This window comes from Phacochoerus africanus, chromosome 2 (assembly GCF_016906955.1).
Source record: "Phacochoerus africanus isolate WHEZ1 chromosome 2, ROS_Pafr_v1, whole genome shotgun sequence".
In the NCBI taxonomy this organism is placed as follows: Eukaryota; Metazoa; Chordata; class Mammalia; order Artiodactyla; family Suidae; genus Phacochoerus; species Phacochoerus africanus.
Genome location: NC_062545.1, coordinates 33,595,022 through 33,613,571, shown reverse-complemented (window position 1 = coordinate 33,613,571; position 18,550 = coordinate 33,595,022). Strand labels below are relative to the sequence as shown.

Here is an 18,550-nt window from a genome sequence, read left to right as displayed (position 1 = left end):
TCCTTGGCAACACATACAAGCAGCAGCATTAAATCATGTGAATATTAGACCAAATCACTTTGAAATGAGAATGTAAATCAGAAATTCAGGGTAGGCCCTTTGAGAAATAACTAAAATTTATTTGAGTTAGTCTATCTTTTGGCTAACTAATCAAATGCTTCAAAATTATCACTGTGACTTATTTCAAACTCTACTGCTTGGAACTACAAAAAAAATCTAACATCTATGGGCAACAGTGGGTTATATTTGATGAGCCTCAGGATTTTTTTTTTTTTCGTGTTTTTGTTTTTTGTTTGTTTGTTTTTTGCTTTTTAGGGCCACACCTGTAGCATATGGAGGTTCCCAGGCTAGGGGTTCAATCAGAGCTACAGCTGCCGGCCTACGCCACAGCCACACAGGATCCGAGCCGTGTCTGCAACCTACACCACAGCTCACAGCAATGGTGGATCCTTAACCCACTGAGCAAGGTTAGGGATGGAACTTGCAACCTCATGGTCCCTAGTCGGATTCATTTCTGCTGCGCCACAATGGGAATTCCCAGGATTTTATATTTGAATATATATATATATATATTTTACCTTCCTAATACATGCTCACTAAATAAAATTTGGAAAATGCAGAAAAATAGAAAGAAAGGAAAAACCAAAAAGCACCCATGCTTCTGTTAACAACTGAATGAATCTCAATCACCCATTTTGGTAGAAAGAAATGTTATAGTTGAAAAATATCCAAAGAAACAAACCAACCCCCCCATGATACTATTAACATGACTAGTTAATAAATTAATAAAGAGTTAAAGACTTTCACCATCATTCCTTAAAAACAGGTCTTTTCTTTATAAACAACTACTAATATTTCCACAATACCATCATTTTGTTTCATAACAAATAATGAAAAATTACTCTGCTTAGTTCCAAGGGACATTTAACATAAATGAATCCAGCTGACCTTGAGTGTGTCTCTGTTTGCATCAGGCAGGAGGATGACAAGAAGGTTCAAGGCCTGTAGCTGCTGCTTCTTGGTTGGAAGATCTGCAGACAGATTAAATAAATCTGAACACTCGTCTTTACCAAATACTTCTTTTTACTTTCTTTCTCGTTTTGTTAAAGAAAAAAAAAAGTTATTTGGCATAAACATCACTGCGAAATCTAAGACAGAATGACTGAGCTGCAAGCCTTGTTGAGAGTGTGTTGGGGGGAGATCAGGAGAAGCAGCTGTTGCTGGAGAGCTTTGTCTCTCAGAATGCCTACTACCAACTGTGATCGTATGATGGGGGGGCCTTATGTTTGCAGACACACAAGAGTGCTTTGGAAATAATCTTAACTTCTGCATGATCATTACTTCTCCATGAAAAGACACAGAAGATTGGACCTTCTAAGATGCAGTGTCAGGGTGCATCTGTAACAGTGAAGTTTGTTTCTTTTAATGGCGAGTGAACATATGACATGGTGTACATGTGAGAGGTCACCAGTTCCAACAGGAATGTGTAAAACAGAGCCTGGAACACACAGCAGGTGTTCAATAAGTGTTTCTGGAATGAATGGGAAAAGCAATCTGCAATGAAAAGCTGAAGAAGGACATTATGATCATTTTCATTGGTCCCTACCCCATCAAGTAATACTCATGGATATGTGGAATCTTTCCGGCATTTGTTTTACAGGGATAAACTTGGTCTTTTAATCTATATCCAAGGAATACATATATATGTATGTATGTATGTTAAGTAGCACAACCTAACCATGAAAAAGTACTTTACACAGACAATTTCGGTCATGTCTCTCCTACAATTTCTGCAGCAATGTTATGATAGGAGATAACCCAAGGGAAACATCTCCATGTGACATGATTTAAGAACAGCCTGGTGTATAATGGAATAAAATTCAGCTATTATAAAAAAAAAAATGAAAATCTGGGAGTTCCTGTCGTGGCTCAGTGGTTAACGAATCGAACTAGAAACCATAAGGTTGCAGGTTCAATCCCTAGCCTCGCTCAGCAGGTTAAGGATCCGGCGTTGCCATGAGCTGTGGTGTAGGTTGCAGAGGAGGCTCAGATCTGGCATTGCTGTGGCTGTGGTGTAGGCTGGTGGCAACAGCTCTGACTAGACCCCTAGCCTGGGAACCTCCATGTGCCGTTGGTATGGCCTAGAAAAGGACAAAAAAAAAAAAAAAGAAAAGAAAATCTAGGAGTTCCCATCGTGGCTCAGTGGTTAATGAATCTGACTAGCATCCACAAGGACGCAGGTTTAATCCCTGGCCTTGCTCGGTGGGTTAAGGATCCAGTGTTGCCGTGAGCTGTGGTGTAGGCTGCACAAGAGGCTCGGATACCATGTTGCTGTGGCTGTGGTTGAGGCTGGCAGCTATGGCCCCGATTGGACCCCTATACTGGGAACCTCCATATGCTGCAGGTACGGCCCTAAAAAGACAAAAAGAAAAAAAGAAAATCTTGCCATTTTCAACAACATGGATGAAGCTTGAGTGCATTATGCTATGTAAGGTTAAGACAGAGAAAGACAAATAACCTATGAGCCCTATGATCTCACTTATATGTGGAATCTAAAAAAAAAAAAAAAAAAAAACAGCTCATAGATACAGACAATAGACTGGCGGAACTCTCTGAACTATCACAGGTACTGGCGACTGGTGGTTGGGGGTAGGAGGAGATGGGTGAGGGGACTCAAAAGGTACAAATGTCCAGTGACAAAATCAGTAGTCCTGGGGAAATAATGCACAGCATGGCAACTAGGGTTAATAATATTGTATTGCCTATTTGTAAGTGTTTAAGAGTAGAAACAAAAAATTCTCATAAAAAAATTTTCTGTAATTATGCGTAGTGACATATTAAGTAGACATTATTATGATGATTTTTTTGCAATATGTACAAATAATGAATCATTACACTGTACAGTTGATACTAATATTGTATGTCAATTATTAAAAAAAAAAAAAAAGGAGAGCCTGGAACAGTTCTGGTTGACACTACAGCGCAGCATAATCATTCACAGCTCTTCCCTTTTACTCTCAAAAGGGTCTCAATTTGGCATTTAAAGTACATTTTGGGAGTTCTCATTGTGGCGCAGTGGAAACAAATCCGACTAGTGACCATGAGGTTGCGGTTCGATCCCTGGCCTCACTCAGTAGGTTAAGGATCCTGTGTTGCTATGGCTGTGGCTTCGATTAGACCTAGCCTGGGAACCTCCATATACACCAGGGGTGCAGCCCTAAAAGGCAAAAATAAAATTAAAAATAATAAAGTCCAGTTTGGTCACTAGAATGTGGTGACAACGTTTTTCCTTTTCTGAGGGTCTCTAGGACTCAAAGAGGTAACTATGCCAGTACATGAACCTCAAAAGATCTCCATGTTCACTGGAAAGGAATGGAGAACTCATGGAGACACTGATTTGGAGCCTGCCCAAGACCACAATATGGTGAGACTTAGGAAATGTGCTGTCCCCCGCCAATGAGACAGCATTGTTGTTGATTTGTTCTATGTTTCTGCACGACAATATCAGAAGTTAATTTTTCAAGAAATAATCACAGACTTTGCCACTTCTCCTTGGGCTTTTGCAATAACTGTTAATCCACAGACTCTCCAGGAAGTGTTGTTTTTAACATTTGGCAAGCCAACTGTATGGGAGAACTTATATTTGTATGATTCACTCTATTAAAAAGAAATGTGACGTTTCCAGGTTCATTTAACATGAGAATACATCTATTGCATTGCTTAAAGGGCATGCAGTTCATTTGTACCCAAAGAGAACCCACTACTATCTATTTACTCAGAGGTGTGTATCTATAAAGGAAAAAAGAAAACATCACGTGACATTTGAGCACTCGCCGACATCCGTGAGTCAGGAGGTCTATCCACATGCATCTGGTTATATTCTTCGTGACACAAAATGACATTAAAACAATTAACATGGATGGCACCGGCACAAGGACTGCTTCAAAGAGGGATGGCACTCACTCTGGACAGCCTGAAAGGCTTTGAGGTATTCTACACTGAGCAGTGGCTGCGGCAGCTCCCGGATGAAGAGCTTCAGCAGGCTGGCGGCATCATGCTGCTTGACACTTTCCCAATTAAAAGTCCCTTCATAAAACTTTGCTTCTAGTTCTTGGCAAAGATTCTGAAAGGCAGAAGGGGGGTGGGGGTGGGCAGGGAGGTGAGCTCCCAGTAAGTGCATTTTTTTTTCCTGCTGTGACTGATACACTTTCCACTTGATGAGATTCTACTCTTTTGAAAAGACATCCAGAAGTACCAGAGGCCAATACTTTCTCCCTTACTCAGAAAAATACCCCCCCACCATCCCCAGAGGACTTCACCAAAGAAGATGATACCAAAGGCCAAAAGATTCCAAAACCTGACATTCTCCTGGACATGCAACACACCTTAAGCAGTAAAGGTTGAGTGAAAAGATCGATTAAAATATAAAGGGAACGCTCCCCAATATTCTGCGATAACCTATATGGAAAAGGCACTTGAAAAGGGATGGATATGTGTATGTGTTTAACTGAATTGCTTTGTTGTACAGCAGGAGCTATCACAACATTGTAACTCAACTACACGTCAACAAAATTTTTAAAAGTGGAAACAAAAAATGGTTCTGACTATGAGCTATAAGGTCACCCTAAGCTCAGAGTTATTAAAGCCAGGGGAAAATTTTTTTTAAAAATGGTTAAAATAACCTTTACATTTGGGGGCTTTACTTAGACACTATAATTTGTCACTAACTTTAAAAAAATCATTAAAAAACAAGTATATGTTTTGGGACTTCCCATGTGGCTCAGTAGGTTAAGAACCCAACTAGTATCCATGAAGACATGGGTTTGACTCATGGTCTCACACAGTGGGTTTAAGGATCCGGTGTTGCCACAAGCTGTGGTATACAGGTCACAGATGCAGCCCAGATCTGGCATGGCTGTGGTTGGCAGCTGCAGCTCTAATTTGACCCCTAGCCTGGGAGCTTCCATATGCTGCAGGTGGAGCCCTTAAAAAAAGAAAAAAAAAAAAAAAAGCCTATGTTTTAAATTATGTTCCGATATACATTACCTAACAAAATACATAATCAATCCCTGGAGCTAAGCAGAAGGCCATGTATGATTAGTCACCACTGGGAAATGGCAAACCAAATCCCACAGCAAATGAGGCACAAAAATATATCAATATACCTGTCTTAAGTGCACAGGCCGTCAGTGACACAGCCATCCTGCTGCCAGCTGCAAAAAACAGTTGGAATCCTTGTGGAATTAGAAATACCTAGTTCATTTACCTCAAGGACTCTACAAAATTTGCCAGACAGATTATTAATAATAAATCAATTTAATTTCATAATTACTATTTGCTACACACTTTTTCACTGTGGCATAAATCCTATCATGTTAGAAATCCTTCCAATGTTCTGTCACTTTCTTCTATTATTTGAAACTGTTCTCCCCAAGGAACGTTCTTTGCTATTCCTATAAGGTGAATTTATTATGCCTTTTTGTGTGTGTGTGTCTCTCTCTCTCTTTTGGGCTGCATCTGCAACATATGGAGGTTCCCAGGCTAAGGGTCGAATCGGAGCTGTAGCCACTGACCTACACCACAGCTCATGGCAACACTGGATCCTTAACTCACTGAGCGAGGCCAGGGATCAAACCTGCCTCCTCATGGAAACTACTGAGCCACGATGCTGAGTCCTACCATGCTTTCTCTTCCCAACACAATTCCATCCTCGAATTCCAATTGTTGTTGTAATGGGTGAAATACATGAAGGGGAACCTAGAAATGGGGGGTGAGGGAAAGAAAGGTGAAAGGAGAGAAAGAGGAAAGAAGTGAGGGGGAGGGAAAGGGGAGAGAGGAGGGAAGGAGAGAAGGCTTGAAGAAGAGGAAGAAAGGGAAACAGGGAAGGAGAGGGAAAGATGAGGAAAGGAAGGGGAGAGGGAGAGAGAAGAGGCCAGGAAATGTGGTGGGGCAGGGGAGAAGACAGACAACTCCACACTTGGCATATTATCTTTAAATTATTGATAACGGACCAGCTGCTGCATAATTCGGTTTGTGACAACAGGCTGTGCTGAAGAGTTGAGCCAGCTAAATCCACTTAATTGACCTTCGAAGACATTACATATAGTTAAACTCAGCCCTCTGCGAGCTAGTGGGTCAAGCTAAAATGTGCAGTAGCTCCACGCTGTGTACTCAAGTCATGTCTACGACTCCTGTGGGGGGGCCACCACATCCCGCTAGTACGAGCTGTGCCTCGTGACCTGAGTGACAAGATTCTTGCTGAGATGGGTTATCATGAAGTCACGTTTCATGTGTCTGAGGGACCCTTTCTCTGCAAGAGCATGTGCTACTCAGCAGCACCTAACTCCCCACCCCCACACACCATGTCCCTGATGACTGGTGGTGACACTGGCTTAGGTGTCAGCAAGTCAAAGTGAGACAGTGGCAACGTAACAAACTTAATAAGAGCCAACAAGGCAGTTTTGGGGACCTCTGTGCACCAGACGGCTCATCCAGGGGACACAGGCTGAATGCAATTTGTGAGCAGGGTATATAACAGGTTACCCGAATCTGATTAAACTGAGATTACTGTGTAGAAAGAGCCAAGTAGGTTGGAACTAGCGTCCTAAATTGAGGAAGCTTATCAAAATAAGCAGGTGATGCAAAGCGTGGAATCTATGAATAGTAAGTAATTTCAATCCTGGCAGTGCCACAGCCACAGGTGAGGACAGCGTACAAACACCAAGAGTCATTACTACCAGACCCAGCACTAAAGATCTCATACAGAACAGGTCTGAAGGAAATAACCAGGGAATCTCTCTTCCCCCATCCTATTCTCTCTTGGATTTACAAACTCAGGAAGACACAACATTGGATGTGGGGAGCAACGTGTGGTACCTACTTAAGAGTTAGAGCTGAATTGGGAGCAGAGGGCAGAGGAGGTTGCTAATGACTGCTAAAGCAAAATTTTTTCCTAGATAAAATTTCCACATAGAGCTACAGTTCCAAGAATGAGGCCCTGTAACATGCAAATCCCTGGGGAGGCATATGAGTTATGCATCATCTGGAGGGGGATTCTCTTTTTTTACCATGCATCATTCCCCAGAGCAGAGGCTGGGGAGCGGAGGAAGGATACACAGCGGGGGGGTTGGGAGCTGTCCAACTGGGAAGTTGGGGAGTCCCCTTGCCTCCTTCCCAAGCCAGACTCACTGGGAATACCCTTGGACCCAGTGAGCCAAGAACTCTGCCAGTCAGGAGAGTGGCTGAGACAGTCTCCTTTTGCCAGCTCAGAGACGAGTAATGCATGGGGACTAACCTCAAGTCTACTCTGCTCATCTGACGGAGTTTATCATCCTGCCTTTAAAAATTGAACAGGCGGTCCTGTCGTGGCTCATCGGTTAAGGAACCTGATGAGCAACCATGAGGACACGGGTTTGATCCTTGGCCTCGCTCAGTGGGTCAAGGATCCGGTGTTGCCGTGAGCTGTGGTGTAGGACAGAAGACCTGGCTTGGATCCCGCATTGCTGTGGCTGTGGAGTACGCCTGTGGCTACAGCTCTGGTTGGACCCCTAGCCTCGGAACCTCCATATGCCGTGCGTGCAGCCCTAAAAAGACTAAATAAATAAATATTAAACAAACCCCTCCAAAAACCTCACTTGCTGCTACCCATGCTGCTAAATCTGTCACTAACCCCCCCCCTTAATATTTTGACTCATCATGTTCTCTTTGCTTTCATCAGAAGGACAAAACTACTCTTGCCTTTTTGCTTATTTACTTTTGTCCCTATTTAACATCTGCACAGTAGAGAAATTGAATCATAAAGTTTCAATGAGGAGAACCAAGAACCTACCTTGATTCTCACCGCAGCACCAGGTATTCTTAAGAGGCCTTCGGTTTCCAAACCTCCCTCTTCAATTCGAGAAATCAGCTGTGTATAAACAGAAGAAGAACATTCTATTTTGCTGTTCTTAACAGGTACAATCCCAAAGTTAACATCTGGTTCACATGTAGATAAACGAAAACTGATTACAGTGACACGTAAACAATTTTATGAAGTTTTGAATGTTCTTGCACCACCACTATACATCCTTTAAACCAATACACCCCAAAACTTCAGCTGTAATTTAGGAAAAGGTCTTTTATAACAAAACTGGATAATTTCAAAATAAAAAAGTAAAAAAAAGTAAAAAAAAAATTAAAAAAAGGTATAATTTCACACAATAGCTGCAATATTCCAAACAGAGATGGACCCATGCACACTGTTTTAAAAGCAACCAAGACCATGCATTTCCTCTGCTTTTCCAAAAACATACATTCTGTGATCAAGTACATCTTATGAAAATCTAGTATTTGCATATTTCCATCTCATTTTGAGTTCGTTCAAAGAACGAATTATTTATGATATGAAGAAGAAAAAAAAAAAAAACTGCTTGCAAATATTCCTGTTTAGGCTTTTAAACATTTGGTGGCAAACTTAAATTTAAAAAACTGTTCTTGGGAGTTCCAGTCATGGCTCAGTGGTTAGCGAGTCCGACTAGGAACCATGAGGTTGCGGGTTCAATCCCTGGCCTTGCTCAGTGGGTTAAGGATCTGGAGTTGCCGTGAGCTGTGGTGTAGGTCGCAGACTTGGCTCGGATCCTGCATTGCTGTGGCTCTGGCGTAGGCCGGTGGCTACAGCTCCGATTCGGTCCCTAGCCTGGGAACCTCCACATGCTGCAGGTGCGGCCCAAGAAATGGCAAAAAGACAAAAAAAATAAAAACATAAAAATTAAAAAAATAAAAAACTGTTCTTGTATAGGGCTTCTAAGTCTTACCCAATGCCCAATGAACACACATAGATCTATCTCCGGAAGGCCATTAAAATAACAAAGTGTGTGTGTGTGTGTGTGTGTCTGTCTGTCTGTCTGTCTAAATAGGGAATTAAAATAACAAAGTGTATGTGTGTGTGTGCGTGTGTGTCTGCCTAAATAGGGAGAAATCCCCAAGAATAGGCAGTTGGAGAAATTACAATGTTATAATGTTGGAAGCTAAGACAATAAAAGAAGTGGATGGTTTCTTGGCAGAGACTTTCAACTTGGAATATGGATTCCTGGGGCTGTACACAAAAGGCTTTTTAGGGGGTTACTTTGCTATATTAAGGAAATCAATTTCCTTGTCCTCAGTTTAAATACAAGGCATTTATGAGCCATCCACACACCCCCCTTTCAAAATAGGCTTCTGAAAGACAGACCTACTCTTCACTGGGCCCCAAACTTACTATAACAGTCTCTGTGAACCCTGAGGCAAAAAACTCTTCCCGGGTTCCAAAAGAATGTAAATTTTTTTTTTTTTTTTCAGGGTAACCTCCTTTAATGATTTACCAAGGCTCTATGAACAACATAAAGCTTACTATTTTTTCCTTGCTCATAAAAGTGTCTGTTAAGAAAGCATGGGATCATAAATGAAGTCTTTTGACCTTTATCTAGATGTTCTGAAATCAGATATACTGTACCACATACACACTGGCAGAGAGGGCAATTTTTCTTTAATGACCCCACCTCTTCTATTCTTGGATTATGGCCAAATAGTGCACTGATCTTGAGGCATTCAGGTAAGAAGAATCAAGCAAAGAGCAGCCTCAAAATTCTGCTGAGGATTTAGTATTAACTGAAAAGAAAAGCATCTTTGACTAAAGCAGTACATGATTTTAAAAAATTCAAGTGGAATGATTTCCAAGACATTTTTCAAGTTACACTGGACAAAAACCCACAGAAAAAAAAAAATCTTTACATGTTTTCTTATAGATTAGATGAACGTTATTCAATAACGTATTTTAAACCAAATTTATCAAGTAATACCATGCAACATTTATTCAGTGTACAAGCAATTTTCGTTTTGTTTAATCTTATAAAAAAATGTTTAAAGTTTTCTTTCATTTTTTTTTTCTTTTTTGGCAGCCCCATGGCTTATGGAGTTCCCGGGCCAGGGATCAGCTCCCAGCCGCAGTTGCCACCTAAGCCTTGGCTGTTGCAACATCAGATCCTTAACCCACCATATGGGCCAGGGATCAAACCTGCATCCCAGGTCCCTCAAGATGCCATGGATCCTACTGCGCCATGGCAGGAACTCCTAAAGTTTTCTAATAATAAAAAATAAAATTGTATGCTAGTAGCTGGACCAAATTAGTTTTTAGCAGTATTTGAATTTTTTGCTTGTATTAAGTAACAGGAAAAATTGATGATTTCTAAATAACTGAAAGTAATTTCTGCATTCTTATATTTGAATTCTTTTTTTAAATGATTTTTATTTTTTCCATTATAGCTGGTTGAATTCTTTTTATTATTCTCTAATGCTGAATACTAGCATTCAATATATTGTCTGAAGGAATGTCATGTGTTTCCTCATATTCCTCACTTTGCAAATAACATATTTTTAGCTACCACATTGTATTGCCATTGTTAAAATATAAATAATAAATACAGCTTTCTTTTATTTTCAAGACCTAAAAATGGAGAATAACTACAGTGTTCTATATATTTTTTTTTATTTTATTTGTCTTTCTATATATTTTAATCATGCTACTTTTGGGAACTTATCTTACAAGACACATTGTATAATTTAACAGTGATGTTCCTAACTTTTTCCAAAATAGATATTATATACTTATATGAATTTATGAATTAAACAATTGAATATGAAGCTAAACATTTGGGATAAAAGTGTCTTTGATTTGGCTGATTAGTTTGATAATGAAAACAGGATTTGCTAATTTTTCAGAATTTTGCCATAGATAAAAATTAAGAGTACTGCTATTATCCCACTCTTGGGCATCTATTCGGACAAAACTCTACTTAAAAGAGACACGTGCACCCACATGTTCATTGCAGCACTATTCACAATAGCCAAGACATGGAAACAACCCAAATGTCCATTGACAGAGGACTGGATTCGGAAGAGGTGGTATATATACACAATGGAATACTACTCAGCCATAAAAAAGAATGACATAATGCCATTTGCAGCAACATGGATGGAGCTAGAGAATCTCATACTGAGTGAAATGAGCCAGAAAGACAAAGACAAATACCATATGATATCACTTATAACTGGAATCTAATATCCAGCACAAATGAACATCTCCACAGAAAAGAAAATCATGGACTTGGAGAAGAGACTTGTGGCTGCCTGATGGGAGGGGGAGGGAGTGGGAGGGATCGGGAGCTTGGGCTTATCAGACACAACTTAGAATAGATTTACAAGGAGATCCTGCTGAATAGTATTGAGAACTTTGTCTAGATACTCATGTTGCAACAGAAGAATGAGTGGGGGGAAAATGTAATTGTAATGTATACATGTAAGGATAACCTGACCCCCTTGCTGTACAGTGGGAAAAAAAAAAAAAAAAAAAAAGAGTACTGCTATTTCTCCAACCCTTTCTGAGAATATCATTTAAATGATGTGCCTGTAGGTGGGGGAAAAAAACAGATACAATTTACAGATATTAGATAAGCTTTGTTAAAGCCCTTTTGCAGTATATTTCTCAATAACTGAGAAAACATAATCCCCTAAAGATTGATAGTAAAAATTTTTGCACATCAGTGGTTTTCAATTCTTCCCTTTCTACGAAATTGAGGGAATATCTAATTGAGTCATCAGCTGGTAAATCAAAAAGTATTTTTTATGACAGACCACTGTGATTTTTTTTTTTTTTGGGGTTTATAATCTAGAGGAAAGGCAAACAGATGTGTGTTATCTAATACAAAACTCTTTATATACCTTTTTTATTTTTTATATGAGCCTTAAAAAACTTTAAGGCTCTTATCCAGTGATTTCAAACTGGTAGGCAGTCTGAGTCTCCAGAATGTCAAAGAGACCAAAAATGTAAAATAACTAAGTAAATACGAAAACAATTTCAAGAGAAACTGACAAGGGGCTGGACGTAACCCTGGGCCTGATCAGGATGTAACACTGACTTGTGTGGGAACCAAAGCTTACTCTTGGCTGATATGAGGGTGAATCTGACATGCCAACCTAGCTGGGCTCTGGTGGCCAGTTGTTCGGTCAGACACCAGTCTAGGTGTTGCTGTGAAGGTGTTTTTTAGATGAGATGAACATTCCATCAGCAGACGGTGAGTAAAGCAAACTACTTCCCATAATGTGGGTAGGCCTCAGCTCGTCAGTTGAAGTCTGTTAAAGCAAAGACTGAGGTTCCCCACAGAAGAAGCAATTCTGCCTCAAGACTGCAACAGAGAAACCCTGCCGTAGTTTCCTCTGCAGATTATGGACTTGACACTGAAACATTAACCACCGCCCATGTTTCCAGCCTGCTGACCTGCTCTATGTAGTAATTCAGACGTGTCCAACCCCATCCATAATCCCATAAGCTGAATCTTAATAAGTCTCTTGATAGACAGACAGGTAGATGGATAGAAAGGGATTAAATCTCCTAATAGTTCTGTATCTCTGGAGAACCCAGATACACATGGAAAGGATCCTGCTGAGATCCTTGCCCTTGTCCATCTGTGTAAGTAACTCATGGCTTTCACTGCCATTTAAAAAACATGAATATTTGAGAAGTTCCTGTGATGGCTCAGCGGTAAGGATTCCGACTAGTATACAGGAGAATGCGGGTTTGATCCCTGGCCCCGCTCAGTTGGTTGAGGATCCAGTGAGCTGCTGTATAGGTCACAGGTGTGGCTTGGATCTGGCGTTGCTGTGGCAGAGCTGGCAGCTGCAGCTCCAATTCACTTCCTAGCCTGGGAACTTCCATATGCCACAGGTGAGGCCCCACAAAGCAAAAACAAAAACAAGACAAAACAAAACACTTGAATATTTGGCCTACATTTGTTAGCATCTCTCTGTCCATCACAGTGGACAACTATCCACACAGATACAGGTTCTGCAGGCACTGACTGGCAGAGGCTGATGAGGAGGACAAGCTGTGTTGACCCAAGTCCATCAGGAGAAACAGTGAGACAAAGATTTGGATGCAGTGGTGACTATGAGGAATGAAGAAATCAGAGCTTAGTAGGTAAGACAGTAAATGACTGGTTTGGAATAATGGAAGAATTAGTGCCAAGAAGATTAAGCTTGAGTACTGAATGAGTTTGCTGAGCCAAACGAATGTGAAAGTTTCCACTGCCACTCTTGCCACCATAGAATTTTCAGAAATTGTGACATGCCCAGACTGTCTCAAAAATCTGCATCTTGGATAGCCTGGGACTGACTTGACCCGCCTTCGTCATGGGCATTCCCTATCTCTTATCAAACGTCATCTGTTTCTGAACAACGATGGCCCAGAGGTTAGACTGAGATTTTTATATTGTCATAGATAACCCTCTTATGAATAATTGAGTGTTGACTACACAAGTGACTTCACAGTTTAGCAATCATTTTCTAATTCTCCTTTATGGTTTTCTTTGCCTACTTTCGAAGTAGGCACTAGTAAATTAAATTGGACATCCTCACTGTAAATAGGAAAGCTTGGGAAATACATACAGGCATGAAATATTCATAAGGACTCAATTCCCTAGAAATTTATAAGCAGTCCCCACTCCCGTGTATTATAGAACTGAAATCTCAATTATATAAAGCCAGCTAATATGAGACAGGAAAATGATGCCAGGTAATCACAGTTACAAGTAATAACACTGAAAGCATCACCATGAAATAAAAATTACGAGCCCTTGAAAGAAATTTCCTTCCTGAATAGAAAAATCAAAGTATAAAATAAAAAAGCATATCAATTGGAAAACTATATTATAATCGTATGAATGCAAAAAAAACAAAAACAAAAACAAAAAAGCAAACAAGACACACTCTTAGCTCAGGTATGTTCTCTCCATATTGACCTATTCAGGCCAACTTACTTTTTGAAATATCAAAGGGATTCGAGTTCCTGGTACTTTCTTCTGATCTTGTTCTAACAATACCGTCAATGGAACACAAAAAAGGCCAGAATCTGCAACAAAAAAATAAAATGTCTTCACTTTCATCAACCCATAAAATAGTAATGCAACACTGTTAAGGCATCAGATTCTTAATGCTGTCATTGAATCAGACAATGATTTATTGAGCACCTAAGTAAGTGACACTGCCTAGCCACTAGGAATACACAACCTAGCTGGGAAATTCTGGCCCTTATTTACAGAGCCATCTAGCAAGGAAAGACACGAACTAAATGATTACAAATAATCACCAAAATAATTAGAAAAGTATAAACTGTTACATTAGAGAAACAGAATGCTAGGGGAGTGCACAACACATGCAATAAAATACTAAATGTAATCAAATTAAAAGTTCTTGCTTACGAATCTGACTAGTATCCATGAGGACCCAGGTTCAATCCCTGGCCTCACTCAGGGGGTTAAGGACCTGGAGTTGCTGTGAGCTGTGGTTAGGTCGCAGATGTGGCTTGGATCCTACGTTGCTGTGGCTGTGGCGTAGGCTGAACCTCCATATGCCCCAGGTACAGCCCTAAAAAGACCAGGGAAAAAAAAAAAAAAAGTTCTGGCTTAAAGTAAATATCACTCCTCTCTTCCACACTTGATGTTCCACATTCTACAATACAGCAAAATACAGATACTTGCTTTTTGAGAAATTAGCTGGCATTATGAGCTTGTTCTACCAATGTTTTTCTTTAGAACGTATAGTAGATACTTTGTGGATTTAAAATTTGTAGTTTTATATATTTGGGAATAACTCTAGATGAAATGATAGGTAATTCACATTTTTCTAAATTAAAATCATATGCCTCCTGTCTGGGGTAAGCATAGCTTCCACCCAGCACCCCCTACACCATGCCATGCCCGTCACTGAGTGAAGAGAGCACGGAAGTGTAACACACATGAGGGGAGACAGAAGTCATTTGTGAACATGGAAAGGGGGTTATCTTGTGATATGAAAACAGACCTCAGAAACTGTGACCCTCGATAGAGATGACATTCAGGAAGATGCCAGTAACCCAGCAAATAACTTTTAGTTTAGGAATCAAGAAAGATGTAATCTTCGAGAATGTCAAAAGCTTAGTATATAAGATACATATCTTAGATAAGATACAAAATATAAAAAAGATGGAAGAAAGTCTATTATATTAATAGTGATACTTTTAATGAGACTGGCTTAATGTTTCTCTCTCTGCTATGGTACAATTTTAAAACATAAAGGGCTCTTTAAAAAAAACTTTCTAAAAAAATAAATAAATAAAAGACCTTTTTAAGCCACTTAGAAAGTCTTGAGCACTGAGTCACAGCTAATTATTTTGTATTTGGAGAAGACTTTGGGATGAGCTTCTGAAAAAGCATCTGAAGTCTTCATTATCCACAATGGACTTGTGGAAAACCAGAAGAATCGTTTGACTCAGAAATTCACCATCCCAAGTCTTAAGCTAAAATACTCAACTCAAAGGGAAGGAACACAGAATGAGGTCTTCTGGGGCCCAGCATGGGAGAGAGGACCTGAAGGGAAGGTACACTTCAATCCTACAGAGAAATTGCCTCTAAACTTAAATCAGGTGAATACTTGTCTTTGCTAACGTTACCATAGCAACTAAAAAATCCTCATTCTTGGTTTCTCTTTAAGAGATACCTTTAAAGTTAAATGAGGTGTCAGAGATTCCTAAACCATAAAGCTTTGTCAATAGAAAATTAGCTGGATTTGCAGACAAATAAAATCTTAGAAAAACAAAAACTGAGGAAGTGTCTATTCTCTACTATATTATAAAAAATAAAGTGGATCTTTATAAAGGGTAAAACAAACTGCTTGCAAAGGGAAGAAAACTACACATACCCACGGGAAGCACAATTTAGTAATATGTGCCACAATTTCATTATTTTCTTAATAGAGGGAAGAATATTTTTTTCAAAATAATTAAAGGAGAATATAAATGAACAAAGGGACAGACTATAACTGTCCTCCACATTTGCCATCAGATAGATAAGCTAAAGTATTGATTAGGATCAACCATCTTAAAGTCATTTTTCAAGATCCAATTTTGGAAATAAATAAGTATATGGACCAAATATTGCTTTTAAATATAGTTTTCAAAGGAGAGGGCATTTGAGTTAAGAATACTTGACTCAGAATTTCTTTCCATGGAGTTCCCGTCGTGGCTCAGTGGTTAACAAATCCGACTAGGAACCACGAGGTTGTAGGTTCGATCCCTGGCCTTGCTTAGTGGGTTAGGAATCCAGCGTTGCCGTGAGCTGTGGTGTAGGTCACAGACGCGGCTCGGATCCCGAGTTGCTGTGGCTCTGGTGTAGGCCGGTGGCTATGGCTCTGATTCGATGCCTAGCCTGGGAACCTCCATATGCCGAGAGAGCAGCCCAAGAAATGGCAAAAAGACAAAAAATAAATAAAATTAAATTAAATTAAAAAAATAAAATAAAAGAATTTCTTTCCATGGTAGGGAGTTCCTGTTGTGGCTCAGTGAGTTAAGGAAAGGACCTTGTCATGAGCTGCAGTGTAGGTCGCAGACAAGGCTCGGATCTGGCATTTCTGTAGCTCCTCCAATTCAACCCCTGGCCTAGAAATGCCTATATCCTGCCAGTGCAGCCCTATAAAAAAAAAAAATTCCTTCTATGGTAATTAAATATTTGATTATGCTTTATTTTCTATAATCTAGGAGACAGTACATACTTATTAAGTTGCAAAAATTTTGAAGGGAATGTTCTAGAATCTGCAATTTAGATGTACACGAGTGTTGGTTTATTTCGCGGGTGTTTCTCACCCCCCGGCACCCCCCAACACACAGACACATAAAAATACCTCTAAGAAGCCAAGCTCATTCTTACTACTTTAGGAGTAAATTCCACTGTTTTTCATTTCAAAATTACCTTTTGTTTTGATTTTCACAGCTTTCTGTTGTTTCAGCTCAACACCCAACACATCATAGAGGGCAGTCAGCTCAATTAGGGCCAAATGGCAAACTTTCTTCATGTCCTGGGGTGCCAGGTCACCAATCCTGGTGGTGCCTGTCTTGTCTTTTGGCAACCTGAAACTCTAAAATAAACAGCATGAATGTATTAAAGGCTTACAGTATCTGATGCCTTTTTTTAAATGAAAGAAGACAAAATTGCAAGAAGTTATACTGAGTGGTCTCAGGGGAAGCTATGAAAGCATTTCTCCAGTCAGGATGAAGAGCAATCCTGCCCTGATGATGATTTCAACCCTGCAGGAAATCAATACGTGAAGTGTGACAGGCGATGAAGCCAGACCATGTATGAGGAGTAGGAACACCAGGGCCGAGTGGACAAAAGAGACAGTAAAACTGAAGTGGAAAAAAGCCTCAAGTTAGCTGGCCTTTAAGAGCCAAGAAAGATTCAAAGTCAACACAAATCTTCAGGACGAGGAGGAGGAGGAAGAGGGGAGGAGATGGGAAGAGAGAAGTAACCCCTACTGAGAGCTCAGAATGGGTCAGGTACCCTTTATCTATATTACTATTAATTGTCACATACATATGTGCATTATATACATAATAGTATATAATATGTATCTGATAATACATGATATTTTATTATCAATATATTTTATAAAATATTTTATAATTTTATATATTGATAAATTTATGTTGATAATATTTAATATCAATATAATACTTTTATTATAATAAAATAATGTATTTTATTATCGATATAATAATATTGCCATAAAAATCCAAATAAGGCAGGTCCAGAGGGCTGTACAGCACTGGGGAGAGGGGACAAGCGGAGGGGAGACTAAGAGCACGATGCCTCCCTAGCTGTGTGTGACTTCTGGCAATTCTTGAACCATTCTTTCTATAAAAGGGGGGAGGAGGAGACGAGGGAGAGTTAAAGGGATGTGAGAGGGAAGGAGAAGGCCACCTAATGCAGGGGCTGTTGTGAGGCTTATTTATTTTTGGCCCACACGGCATATAGTCCCAGGCCAGGGATCAGATCCAAGCCGCAGTTGTGGCAACGGTGGGTTTGGGCCTGGGATCAAATCTGTACCCCAGGGCTCCCAAGACACTGCTGATCCCTTCGCGCCACAGCAGGAACTCCTATTGTGAGGTTTAAATGTGTGGCACTTCCTAAGCACTTCATGTGCTACTACTGCTACTATTATTACTTTCACCACCGAATAAACAAACAAGCTTAGATATAATATTACCATAGGCAAACAATGGCTTGCCTTTTTTGTTGTTTTGTGCCTTTCTCAATAAACTACCTTCTACCTATTTGACCTCTTTCAATATTAAATATATTAAAATAAGGAGAAAAAAAAAAACAAAATAAGAACATGGATTTCTCTACCGTTTTTACTACAAATGACAGACAGTTCCATTGTAGTTACCAATTACAAAAACAAGTATCATTCTCCAACAGTTTGATACAAATTTTATGATCAAGGACATACCCTTTGAGTTTGCCCTTGATTTTCTACTTTAATAGCCAAGAATTTTCAACTGATTCCCTTTTATTCCTTTTATTTTGCTCACCTTTGCACCGAATCATTAACACTTCATGGTCTAAAAACTATTTCTTTTTTTTTTTTTGCCTTTTCTAGGGCCGCTCCCGTGGCATATGGAGGTTCCCAGGCTAGGGGTCTAATCGGAGCTGTAGCCACCAGCCTACGC

At 39.8% G+C, this 18,550-nt stretch overlaps 1 protein-coding gene across 3 annotated transcripts in view; it reads right to left on the bottom strand.

The window, feature by feature from the left end:
- Window positions 1-18,550, bottom strand: part of ARHGAP18 (Rho GTPase activating protein 18) — a 135,797-nt gene that overhangs the window by 28,315 nt on the left and 88,932 nt on the right. For all 3 annotated transcript variants that reach the window (XM_047758934.1, XM_047758943.1, XM_047758953.1), the window contains exons 6-10: window positions 16,791-16,956; window positions 13,827-13,918; window positions 7,829-7,906; window positions 3,964-4,123; window positions 949-1,031 (exon numbers count right to left, since the gene is read on the bottom strand). In XM_047758934.1, the coding sequence (XP_047614890.1) occupies window positions 949-1,031; window positions 3,964-4,123; window positions 7,829-7,906; window positions 13,827-13,918; window positions 16,791-16,956 (579 nt within the window). The remainder of the gene's footprint in view (window positions 1-948; window positions 1,032-3,963; window positions 4,124-7,828; window positions 7,907-13,826; window positions 13,919-16,790; window positions 16,957-18,550) is intronic.